Below are 13,285 nucleotides of genomic sequence, written 5' to 3' on the forward strand. Positions count from 1 at the left end.
GTGCACATGTCTGTTTAATCATTGATCTCCGACGAAACAAACATCTACCAGCATCGATACAATATGTTACGAATGTTAAAAAAATGCAGTGGATAGAATTTCAATAAAAGATAGAAAAATATTAAGAAACTATAGAACATCACTTAAACTCTGCCTCGTACAACAGCTGGTGGATTTTTAACTTGACGGCGCTCTTCTTGGCGTACGGCAGCCGTCGGAGGTACGGCAGTAAACTAAACAAGAACATCTCGTCCTCCAAGTCCTCGTTGGCCTCCATCTGCCACTTCCTCTTACGTCCCGAGCCCTGAGACCCCGACGCAGAGTAATGCGAGGATCCGTCCAGCATGCCGTGATCCCCTTCAAAGTCCTGGACCACGAACGACGAGTTCCCGTCCGCCGTCCTCTCCTCCTCCTTGTCCTCTTCGTCTCGGTCTTCCTCGGGCTCGTCGGCGGCCAGCGATCTGGACTGGATGAAAGGCGTCAGGAAGGACATCTGCCAGCTGTACTTCCAGCTGCGGTGGGACGTTCCCGAGGCTCGCCGGCGCTGCTCCGCACGCTTGTCTTTGATGAACATGTCCCGCAAACTCTTCCATCTCCTGCGACAGTCCTCTTCTGCACACAGACACAACAAATACTGCTGAAAACACGTATGATATATCAAACACATTCATAAAAACGTCATTAAATATAAAGGGTGACGTGATATTTCATCATCATATTTTACATTTACTGCTTAAACTGACTCATTGTCACTTGCTTTGGCTCAAAATAAGTCAGACTAACTTAAATAAGCCTGACTTATTTGGTAAACTATATAAACTTTGGTTTATAATTAACATAACATTTCACAATAAGCAAAAAAAGTGTACATTAGGCGTATGTATATTTATAAATATTGATTAATAATAAAATTTGCAATAAACTTAATTATTAATATGTATACCTAATTATATAATTAACAATAAATTTGAGAATAATCAACAAATATTAAAGATGTACATTTAAATAACATAAATATTACAGTTGTGGCCAAAAGTTTTGAGAATTACATAAATATTGGAAATTGGAAAAGCTGCTGCTTAAGTTTTTATAATAGCAATTTGCATATACTCCAGAATGTTATGAAGAGTGATCAGATGAGTTGTATAGTCCTTCTTTGCCATGAAAACTAACTTAATCCCCAAAAAACTTTCCACTGCATTGTTAAGAAGGCTTCAGGGCGTCCAAGAAAGTCCAGCAAGCGCCAGGATGGTCTCCTAAAGAGGATTGAGCTGCGGGATCGGAGTGCCACCAGTGCAGAGCTTGCTCAGGAATGACAGCAGGCAGGTGTGAGCGCATCTGAACACACAGTGAGGCCAAGACTTTTGGAAGATGGCCTGGTGTCAAGAAGGGCACTAAAGAAGCCACTTCTCTCCAAAAGAAAACATCAGGGACAGACTGATCTTCTGCAAAAAGTATGGCGAATGGACTGCTGAGGACTGGGGCAAAGTCATATTCTCCGATGAAGCCTCTTTCCGATTGTTTGGGGCATCTGGAAAAAGGCTTGTCCGGAGAAGAAAAGGTGAGCGCTACCATCAGTCCTGTGTCATGCCAACAGTAAAGCATCCTGAGACCATTCATGTGTGGGGTTGCTTCTCATCCAAGGAAGTGGGCTCACTCACAATTTAGCCCAAAAACACAGCCATGAATAAAGAATGGTACCAAAACACCCTCCAACAGCAACTTCTTCCAACAATCCAACAACAGTTTGGTGAAGAACAATGCATTTTCCCGCACGATGGAGCACCGTGCCATAAGGCAAAAGTGATAACTAAGTGGTTCGGGGACCAAAACGTTGACATTTTGGGTCCATGGCCTGGAAACTCCCCAGATCTTAAAACTTGTGGTCAATCCTCAAGAGGCGGGTGGACAAACAAAAACCCACTAATTCTGACAAACTCCAAGAAGTGATTATGAAAGAATGGGTTGCTATCAGTCAGGATTTGGCCCAGAAGTTGACTGAGAGCATGTCCAGTCCAATTGCAGAGGTCCTGAAAAAGAAGGGCCAACACTGCAAATACTGACTCTTTGCATAAATGTCATGATAATTGTCGATAAAAGCCTTTGAAACGTATGAAGTGCTTGTAATTATATTTCAGTACATCACAGAAACAACTGAAACAAAGATCTAAAAGCAGTTGAGCAGCAAACTTTGTGAAAACTAATATTTGTGTCATTCTCAAAACTTTTGGCCACGACTGTACATATTATGATAATCAATAACCAGGATTTAATCATATTTATATAAAAATAAATTTTAAAATAATCAATCAATAGTGATTTAAGCATATATATATGTTTAATGAATAATATAATTAACATAACATTTCACAATAAGCAAAAAATTGTGAATTAAGTGTTTGTATATTTATAAATATATTATAAATTAATTATTGATTAATAATAATATTAACAAATCCTACAATTATTGATATGTATACTTGATAATTTAAAATTTTAAATTATACTTATTAGAAAGACAAAAAACTAAATCAATAAATAGTGATTTAAACATATTTAATATTATTATTAACAAAATTTTACAATAAGCAAAAAATTGTGAATTGAGCTTATGCATATTTTTTAATATTTAATTAATCATACAATTAACAATAAATGTTACAATAATTAATAAATTGTGATTTAAGCATATGTATATTTAATAATATAATTAACAACATTGTACAATAAGCAAAAAATTAAGTGAATTAAGCGTACATATATTCACAAATATTTAATTAAATCTTACAATTATTGATATGTATACTTAATATATTTAACAATAAATGTAACAATAAACAACAAATATTGATTTAAGGATGTGTATTTAAATAAATAATACATTTTATGATAATCTGCAATCAGGATTTATTTATTTATAAATATTTAATTAATAATAAAATTAACAATAAGTTTTAATATGTAGTAATTTAAGCATCTAAATATTTAATTATAATTAACAATAAATTGAATAATAATAAATATTGTTTCATGCATTTTTTAATTAACAAAAATCAATAAGAAATCATTTAAGCGTGTCTATTTATTAATATAATTACATTTTACAATAATAAATAGTGATTTAAGCATACTTAATAATATAATTAATAAACATTAAAATAAGTAGTTATTTAAACATAATTTATTATAATAATTACATTAATAAAACATTGTTATATACATTTTTAAATATGTAAATATACATCCATTTTAAATACACAGACATTCTATATTTCAATTAGTACATTAATTAAATGTTCATATATTTTAATCAAAAATTGTGATTTAAACATTTTTCATGAATAAAATTACAAAAAATCGTAACATTTTTAATATGAAGTCATTTAAGCATCTAAATGTTTCATTCAAAATATAATTAACAAATTATAAATGTTAAAATAATCAATAAATAGTGATTTAAGCATACCTAATAATAATTAATAATAACCTAATATAATAATATTACAATAAGTAGTAATTTAAACATAATTATAATAATTATATTAAATATATATTTAAACATACATCTATTTTATATTTCACTTAATATATCAATTAAATATACAAATATTTTACAGTGAGAAATTGTGATTTAACCATATTTAATAATATAATTAACAATAAATTATTGTATTGAATAATATAAATAGCAATTAAGCATATTTAATTTAATTCACATACAAATTAAAATTTTAACAATATTTCTTGCATGGAAAATATACCCTGTTTATTACAAAGATACATAGTCAGTAATCTATTTCTGTAAATTATAGTCTAAATTGGCCCTAGGCATGCAATTAATGCATGCATACAGTTTAAAAACAGTGTGCATGTGTCCATCATACTTTCCAAATAAAATGACTAAATATCTTAAACTATTTTTTCATTATTTTTCACTATACACACGAATCTAACTGATGCATCTCTAGTTAAAATGACTGCTTTGTCCATCAAACTCATATTTCGTACTAACACACAACACAAACTCAGTCAACTTTGCATGAAATCAAATCCCACTTACAGTGCAGGTCACCAAACTCAAAACAACTCAAGTTTGCGTTCAGCAAATTGTCATATCTGCCTGATTGATCTATTAAATGTCTTTGCAACTCAAAAACACGTTGTGATAGTTCTCTGATGAAATACAAACAGCATTCATGATATAAAATCTAAATCTTCAAATCTGGATTCCTGTTAGCCTACTCTGCAACAAGCTAACAGCACACAGCTAGCAGTTTAGTAAGCAACAGACAACTTGAGAAACCTCAGGTCTTACCTGGAATTTCAACTTGCAGACTCACGGCTCTCCATGCTTTGGCTTTTCTAGCAGCGTCTTTATATGAATTTATTGTAGAATTGTATAACTCGGGATAGTCGGACACCGCTGCTATTAACCTCTCCTCCATTGTTGTTAGCATTGGGCGGCAAATGTTTCTAGCTAATAACTGTGTTATGAGACATGAGCGGTTATTCCTGCAGGGGGCGCTCGGTGGCCCACAAACACTCATTCTCATTGGGTTGTGTTCACATTTAAGCACGACTTTTGTCTTATTAGAGATGTTTTATGAAAACTATGTATCATCTTTTGAATGCTTTATTAATGATACACAATTAGAAGTCACAATTAAAAATCTCCTTTAGGGGATTCGCTATAATTTGATGTTACAAAATTAATCTTTAAGATCACAAACGGCTGTGATTGGTTCATCCTCACCAGCGCGGAGAAAAGTAACACGTATCTCGTGACAATTTTGCTCGCTAGCGGTCTTGAGGGTGAATCACACCTAAACTATATCTAATGAATTTAAAAGTGATTTAAAATGTTAAAAATGTGATTTAGAACCATTGTACTTGACCAATCAGAACTAACAGACCGCGTCTGTTTTAGATAGCCTATATATTTTCTGTTGTCACTCAACCGCTTAAGTAGAACCCGGCTGTTAATTAAAGAAATTCATTTTAAAATATTAAACGGAATATATCCATCCAGTGAGTACTTAAGACTTAGATTTGGATTTAATACTAACAAATGTATATTCTGTGATGATATTGAAACCACAGATCACTTGTTTTTTCATTGTATGTATGTGGATGCATTATGGTTGGATATCCATGACTGGCTTTACCCAAAGGTACGTAACCTTGATAGCTTCACCCTAAAGGACATTAGCTATGGACTTGTAATGAGTAATAGTAAAGATGATCTTTTGGTAAATAACATCCTCATGTTGGGTAAATTCTATATACATAAGTCAAAATACTTGAAAGTAAAACCAACCTTATAATGAGTTTATTCTGTATACAAAAGCCCTAAAGGTAATGAAAGGTAAAAATGCAGTAAATTTGTTTTCAATTATTATAGAATATGATTTACAAGAAAAACCCCAGCCCCCCTGCATGTTTTTTTTTTTTAGGTTATTTTTCTTTTTCTTTCTTTCTCTCTCCGTTCTCTTTCTATTTTATTTGTATGCACATGTTCTGTATATTGTAATATAATGATGTTTTGATATTGCCAAGTTGTTTGTACATGAATGATTGTTCAATAAAAAAAAAAAAAAAAAAAAGGAAACCGGCTGTTAGAAATAAGTGAGGGATCTGCGCATGCGTACCTTTTGGTCACGCACCGAAGTGCAAGCCGGGAAATGTATGCGTAAGCTGCTCTAGATCTAAAACAATAACAAGTGTTTATCTTTTGTGTTCATCTGCTTCTTCCGTTTGCTCTATAGACTAATACAATCTGATACAATAATTTCTCAAATATTCATTACAGTGTACTGATAAATTAAACATATGAGACGATTACAGTGAATTAAGCTACAAACTCGATCATAATGCACAATGTTTCCATCTAACATCTATTTTAAGCTGCAGCTTGTTATATTAATGCAGTGTTTTGCAATATAAGCCAGCAGTAGTACTGACTCAAACACAGCGCGATTCAAACTTCGATCATTCTGTTCAAGCGATTCACTAGCAAAAACAGACCACAAGTGCCATTTAGTTTTTAATTTTGCTTGTAATGATTTTAAAATGTACATAGTGATAGGTGAAACTAATATTTTCGAAACTCTGAATTAGTTAAACCATTGTGTCGCAAAATGATTCACTATTTCGAAGCACTCTAATCGGATCATGTATTACGAATCATTTGATTCAGATCGTGACTCTTAAATCGCATATCAGAATTCATTTAGATCGGGACTTCGGAGCAGGTTCAGGAATTTTTTTGATTCAGATCAGGATCCCTGAGCTCGAATCATTTGATTCAGATCGGAGCTTTGGAGCAGGTTCGTGAATCTTTTGTTTCAGATTAGGATCTCTAAGCTTGAATCATTTGATTCAGATCTGGACTTCGGAGCAGGTTCGGGAATCTTTTGATCCAGATCAGGATGCCTGAGCTTGAATCATTTGATTCAGATCGGAACATTGGAGCGGGTTGTGAATCTTTTGATTCAGATTAGGATCTCTGAGCTTGAATCATTTGATTCAGATCTGGACTTCGGAGCGTGGATTGCGAATCATTTGATTCAGATCTGGACTTCGGAGCGGGTTCAGGAATCTTTTGATTCACATCAGCATCTCTGAGCTCAAATCTTTTGATTCAGATCGTAACTTCGGAGCGGGTTTGCAAATCTTTTGTTTCAGATCAGGATCTCTGAGCTTAAATCATTTGATCCAGATCGGGACTTCAGAGTGTGGATTACAAATCATTTGATTCAGATCGGGAGCAGGTTTGTGAATCTTTTGATTCAGATCGGAACTTCGGAGCGGGTTTGTGAATCTTTTGATTCAGATCAGGATCTCAGAGCTCGATTTGTTTGATCCAGATCGGGACTTTGTAGCGTGGATTACAAAATAACTTGATTCAAATCGGGACTTCTGAGTGGGTTCAGGTATCTTTTGATTCAGATCAGGATCCCAGAGCTCAAATCCTTTGATTGAGATCGGAACTTCGGAGCGGGTTTGTGAATCTTTTGATTCAGATTAGAATTTTTGAGCTCAAATCATTTGATTAAGATCTGGACTTCGGAGCGTGGATTGCGAATAATTTGATTCAGATCAGGACTTCGGAGCGGGTTCAGGAATCTTTTGATTCACATCATCATCTCTGAGCTTGAATCGTTTGATCCAGATCGGGACTTCAGAGTGTGGATTACAAATCATTTGATTCAGATCGGGAGCGGGTTTGTGAATCTTTTGATTCAGATCGGAACTTCAGAGCGGGTTCGTGAATCTTTTGATTCAGATCAAGTTCTCAGAGCTTGATTCGTTTGATCCAGATCGGGACTTCGTAGCGTGGATTACAAAATAATTTGATTCAAATCGGGACTTCTGAGTGGGTTCAGGAATGTTTTGATTCAGATCAGGATCCCACAGCTCGAATCATTTGATTCAGATCGGAACTTCGGAGCGGGTTTGTGAATCTTTTGATTCAGATCAGGATCTCGGAGCTCGAATCACTTGATTTAGATCAGAACTTCGGAGCGGGTTTTTGAATCTTTTGATTCAGATCAGGATCCCAGAGCTCAAATCATTTGATTCAGATCGGAACTTCGGAGCGGGTTTGTGAATCTTTTGATTCAGATTAGAATTATTGAGCCTCGAAATCATTTGATTCAGATCTGGACTTTGGAGCGGGTTTGTGAATCTTTTGATTCAGATTAGAATTTTTTAGCTCGAATCATTTGATTCAGATCAGCATCTCTGAGCTCAAATCTTTTGATTCAGATCGGAACTTCGGAGCGGGTTTGCGAATCTTTTGTTTCAGATCAGGATCTCGGAGCTTGAATCGTTTGATCCAGATCGGGACTTCAGAGTGTGGATTACAAATCATTTGATTCAGATCGGGAACGGGTTTGTGAATCTTTTGATTCAGATCGGAACTTCGGAGCGGGTTCGTGACTCTTTTGATTCAGATCAGGATCTCAGAGCTCGATTCGTTTGATCCAGATCGGGACTTCGTAGCGTGGATTACAAAATAACCTGATTCAAATCGGGACTTCTGAGTGGGTTCAGGAATCTTTTGATTCAGATCAGGATCCCAGAGCTCGAATCATTTGATTCAGATCGGAACTTCGGAGCGGGTTTGTGAATCTTTTGATTCAGATTAGGATCTCGGAGCTTGAATCATTTGATTCAGATCAGGACTTCGGAGCTTGTGTCCCCACCAATGACAAAATACCCATAAATTAAACAAGGATAAAAGGAATCAAAATTCACATTTTTTAAAAATCTTCTAGACCCATTATTCAACAAAGTTGTATCCTTCATTCTGCTCTCCTTTATTTCGCAGCGTTTCTTTCAGGGTTTGTTGTTCTGTCGGGTCCTGCACATTTGTGGCTCCATACTGTTTGCTGACTATTTTTGACAGATTAATTCTCTCCTCATCATTCACACTGGCGCTTGCAGACAAAACTTCTCCTTCGGTTCCATTCTGCACAAACAAAACACTCAGAATTATACATCCAACTATTTATAAACACCCGAATGTAAGTAACATAATCTTTTACGAAACTTCAAATGAAATATTTGTGTTTTCTATGACAGGCCTCTTAGTGTCTTCAAAATAAAAGCCTTTACAGGTTCAGTGAACTACCCTCAACAAAAATTGAGGCTTCATTAGGCCTTCAGATGTGTTTTGGTTTTGAAGGAATTCAAAAGGTCTCTCCAAAAACATTAAGTAGAACTTCCCTCTGTCTATATTCTGAACTTTTATAAGAGTACTGTTGAAAGATTTAGTAAACCTTATGTTCTCTGTGATACTGGTCAACAGCATACTGGTATTTGGCAGCATTCAGACCCAGCAAACCAGCCATTTTCTCTCCAAGAAAGTCACAAACTACAGAGAAATTAAGTCAAAGTAAATTATAATTATTACATACAATATTTCTGACATAAATGATAAGGTTGAAGACAGGGTTGTGTATTTAATTAAAACAATATAAAGTCTATTAAAGTCTATAAAGTCCAAAACTGGAGAAAGCCATCTCGCAAGTTTACATTTCGCAATTCTGACTTTTTTTTTTAGAATTGCATGATACAAACTCGCAATTTACTTTTTTCATCAGAATTGTGTGATATAAACTCACAATTGCAAGTTATAAAGTCAAAACTGCAAGATATAAACTCACAGTTGTGACTTTTTCAGAATTGTGAAATAAAAACCAATTCTGACTTTTTTTTCTCGCAATTGCGAGTTATAGATATAAACTTGCAATTGCGAGTTATAAAGTCCAATTTTAAGGGGGGAAAAAGCCTGATATGTTCTCAGAATTGCAAGTTTATAACTCAGTTCTGACTTGCAATTGCTAGCAGGACACACAAATTAATTAAGTTATATTTTTCTGTATTCTCTTAGAACAATATAGCAGAGAATTTAGTGATGCTTGAAACACGTCCCAATCTATATCCAGCTGCTATTAAATTGTCCCTAGCAATAATTTTGATCGAGCAATTAAATGTCTGCTGTGGTGTCCCCACCAATGCCAAAATACCCATAAATTAAACCAGAAAAAAAAAATCAAAATTCACTTTTTTTTTTAGATCTTCTAGATCCATTATTCATTAAAGTTGTATCCTTTTTCAGAACTGTGAAATAAAAACCAATTCTGACTTTTTTTCTCGCAATTGCGAGTTTCTATTTCGCAATTCTGGCTTTTTCTCAGAGTTAGATATAAACTCGCAATTGCGAGTTGTAAAGTCAAAATTGTAAGATAAAAACTCACAACTCTGAGAAATTAAGTCAAAATTGCGTGATATAAACTTGCAGTTGTGACTTTTTGACTTTATAACAAACAATTGTGAGTCAAGTCAGAATTGCGAGATATAAACTCAATTCTGAGAACATGTCTTTTTTCCCCTTCAAAATTGGACTTTATAACTCACAATTGCGAGTTTATATCACACAGTTTTGAGGAAAAAAGTTATGAATTTTGACTTTATAACACGCAATTATGAGTTTATATCTTACGATTCTGAGAAAATAAAAACATAATTGTGAGATAAAAAAGTCGCAATTTTTTATTTTTTATTCAGAGGCATAAATAAGCCTCCATATTTACACACTCCATCCTGTTAATATGATTTCATTTAGGTCAACACAACCATTTTATCCAGATCGTGTGGAAGCCCATTGACTTTTTTTCTCAAAATTATGAGATATAAACTCACAATTCTGAGAAATGAAGTCAAAAATGCATGATATAAGATATAGGCTAAACTCACAATTGTGAGTTATAAAGTCAAAATTGCGAGACTTATACTTGCAATTTTGAGAAAAATTGCGTTTTTATTGCAATTCTGACTTTTTTCTTGCAATTGTGTTTATATCACGCAGTTCTAAAAAAAAGTATGAATTATGACTATATCTCACAATTCTGACTTTATAACATGCAATTATGAGTTTAAATCTTACAATTCTGAGGGGAAAAAAATCTGAATTGTGAGATAAAAAGTTGCAATTACCTTTTTTTTATTCAGTGGCAGAAACGGGCTTCCATATTTACACACTCTTTCCTGTTGATTAGATTATGTGCAATTTTGAGAAATAAAGTCAGAATTGCAAAATATAATCTCGCAATTCTGACTTCATTTCTCAGTTGCAAGTTATTGAGTCAGAATTGTGAGATAAAAACAATTCTGAGAACACAGTGTTTTTTCCCTCTCAAAATTGGACTTTCTCTTTTTTTTCCTCACAATTTTGAGAAAACAGTCAAGATACAAACTCACAACTGTGAGAATAAGTCCATATTTTGAGATACAAACTTGCAATTATGAGAAAGTAAGTCTCGCAATTCTGACTTTTTTTCTTGCAACTGTAAGTTTATATCACACAGTTCTGAGGGGGAAAAAATTGTGAGATAAAAAGTCACCTTTTTTTTTTTATTCAGTGGTGGAAACGGGCTTCCATAGGATCAAGCTCATTCGGTCGTTTTATCTATTTACATGAAGACTTTTTAGTCCTAATGAGACGTTGGTTCAATTACTTAATATTTGGTTGCATGCAAATTTATTTTGACCTTTAGCATGAAAGTTTCTTCAGTCATTAATACAACCTTTTAATATTAAGGAAACCGCAACACATATCTTTTATGAATATGCAATATAAAACATGGCCTTTGAATAACCTACGAAATATAAGTGTTTTCCAGGTATTTCTTACATAGCAAGGACTTTCTCAAAACCTGTGTCCCCCAAAACCGAGAATAATCCTTCCATGTCCGGTTTCCCTAAAAGGTAAAAATATTAAACAACCTTTGGTTGTTTTCATACCTAACAAAGATTTTAAAGAAAGTCTATTATTGAGGGTGTAATTGATACTGACTGGATCAGAAGAACTGGGCGCTTGAAGCTGATGTTTTGCCTCCTCTTCCTCACTCTCATCCTCTGTCAGTGTCTCTCCACTAGAGAAATGAATCACCTTCACCTGTCGAGGATTGACGTCTCTCAGCGGCTCCTGTACATCATCATTGTGAGTCTTTAAGATGATCAAAACTAGACGTTTCTTCTTACAAACTGAAACTTTTCTTTGTCAGATATGTATTAAGACACGTCGCAAGAGCATTTAAGCATTGTTTTGTTCTCTCTTTTACACTCCAGAAATATTTAAGCTTAAATTTAAGATTTATGTGTTTGAATTGCATATCAAATCGTTATCCATTTTGAAATTCCATTTATGTTTCAACTAAGGCGAGACTGCAGGTGAATAGGGTAAAAAAATTAACTAATAGTTATCACCTTACTTACTCAGTTGATTGATTACATTGGTAATTGCAAACATTTTTTGTATTACAAGTTTTCTAAAATGTTAGGTTTTAATATGCAAATGAGCCATTATTTAATTAAATATGCGCTAATTTGCATACATTTCTAGTACAAAAATGTAAACACTGGATGAAGTCAGTTTCAAAATTCTTGTTTACATTTTCTTTTTTTGACATATTAGAGTCAAATGTTTTTACAGAAGGAATTTTGGTATCTCATTTTGTCACTCAATATTTCAGAAAATACTTATAGAACAGGCAGAAAATTATAGATTTTTTACAGTTTTTTGGGGGGAATAAATTGTATAAAATCAAGCAAATTATATCTGAACAAATCCCTCTGTAAAAACCTTCAGGATATAGACAGGAATAAAAATGTCAAGTTTGGTGTGTGTAAGTGCTCCTGAAGTGGAGATTCATGGCTCAGTGTAGGAGAAAAAAACTAATTTTGAGAAAACAGCCTTTAAAAATATGGATTTTAATTGTAATCTATTAACACAAATAGATAAAGAGCTATAAAACAAAAACTTAACAGTCTCTTTTGGATGTTTTCTTTCCACTAGTCTGAAAAAACACTTTATGAAAAACCAAAAAGCCCAAATTCTCAAACTTGCAGGTGCATGAAAACCAGTGTTTTTGCCTGCAGTGTCTCCCCTTAATGTGAAACATATTTATCAGTCAAACATAAACGAAAGAGGTCAGATTTCACACCAAAAAAAAAATCATTATCTGTGTTTATTGGATTTTAAATAATATTTTCAAAACGCATTTATTCAAACAGCTTAGAATCAGCATAAATCCTCTCACTGTAATAAAGTGTGTTTAAAACATTGAGTTTATTAGTACTATTGCAGACATCTGAGCTGTTTCATTTATGTACGACTGCCAAATATGCATCACATTAAGTTTATTAGATTACGTTATTCCACTGGATGGATTTTATATGCAATTCAATAACATAAATCTTGAATGTAAGCCTGAATATTTTGTGAGGAAGTGTGAAGGTGTGTTTACCAAAGGCAGCACTGCAAAAAATGCTTTTCTTACTAAGATTTTTTGTCTCGTTTCCAGCCAAAATATCTAAAAATTCTTAAATCAAGAAGGATTTTCTAAACGAGTAAAAATTAATGTCTTATTTTCAGAAAAAAAAGTCAAAATTAAGTGTGTTTCTTCTTGAAACAAGCAAAATAATCTGCCAATGGGGTAAGAAAAATAATCTTGTTTTCTGTTTGAAATAAGATTTTTTTTCTTACCCCATTGGCAGATTATTTTGCTTGTTCTAAGAAAAAATAACTTAATTTTGGCTTGTTTATTCTGAAAATAAGACATTAATTTTTACTCGTCCAGAAAATCCTTCTTGATTTAAGAATTTTTAGATATTTTGGCTGGAAACGAGACAAAAAAATCTAAGTAAGAAAATCATTTTTTGCAGTGAGGTGCTGCAATACATGTATGTACATTAAATAAAGGCTTGGTTAAAAAAA

The 13,285-nt window shown here is 33.5% G+C and overlaps 1 protein-coding gene across 1 annotated transcript; it reads right to left on the reverse strand.

Moving 5' to 3' along the window:
• On the reverse strand, positions 1-4,457 carry LOC141283843 (uncharacterized). The gene is made up of 2 exons (XM_073817162.1): positions 4,316-4,457; positions 1-612 (listed from the first exon to the last, which is right to left on the reverse strand). The coding sequence occupies exons 1-2, from the start codon at positions 4,455-4,457 to the stop codon at positions 140-142; spliced, it is 615 nt and encodes a 204-aa protein (XP_073673263.1). The 3' UTR covers positions 1-139.
• Positions 4,458-13,285: the final 8,828 nt, after the last annotated feature.

The sequence above is a fragment of the Garra rufa genome, chromosome 13, assembly GCF_049309525.1.
Source record: "Garra rufa chromosome 13, GarRuf1.0, whole genome shotgun sequence".
Taxonomy (NCBI): Eukaryota; Metazoa; Chordata; class Actinopteri; order Cypriniformes; family Cyprinidae; genus Garra; species Garra rufa.

Coding starts and splice junctions, on each gene's coding strand:
- LOC141283843 (XM_073817162.1), bottom strand. CDS start 4,457: ATGCTAACAACAATGGAGGAGAGGTTAATAGCAGCGGTGTCCGACTAT. Junction 613..4,315: donor TCTGCAAGTTGAAATTCCAG/GTAAGACCTGAG, acceptor GTCTGTGTGCAG/AAGAGGACTGTCGCAGGAGA.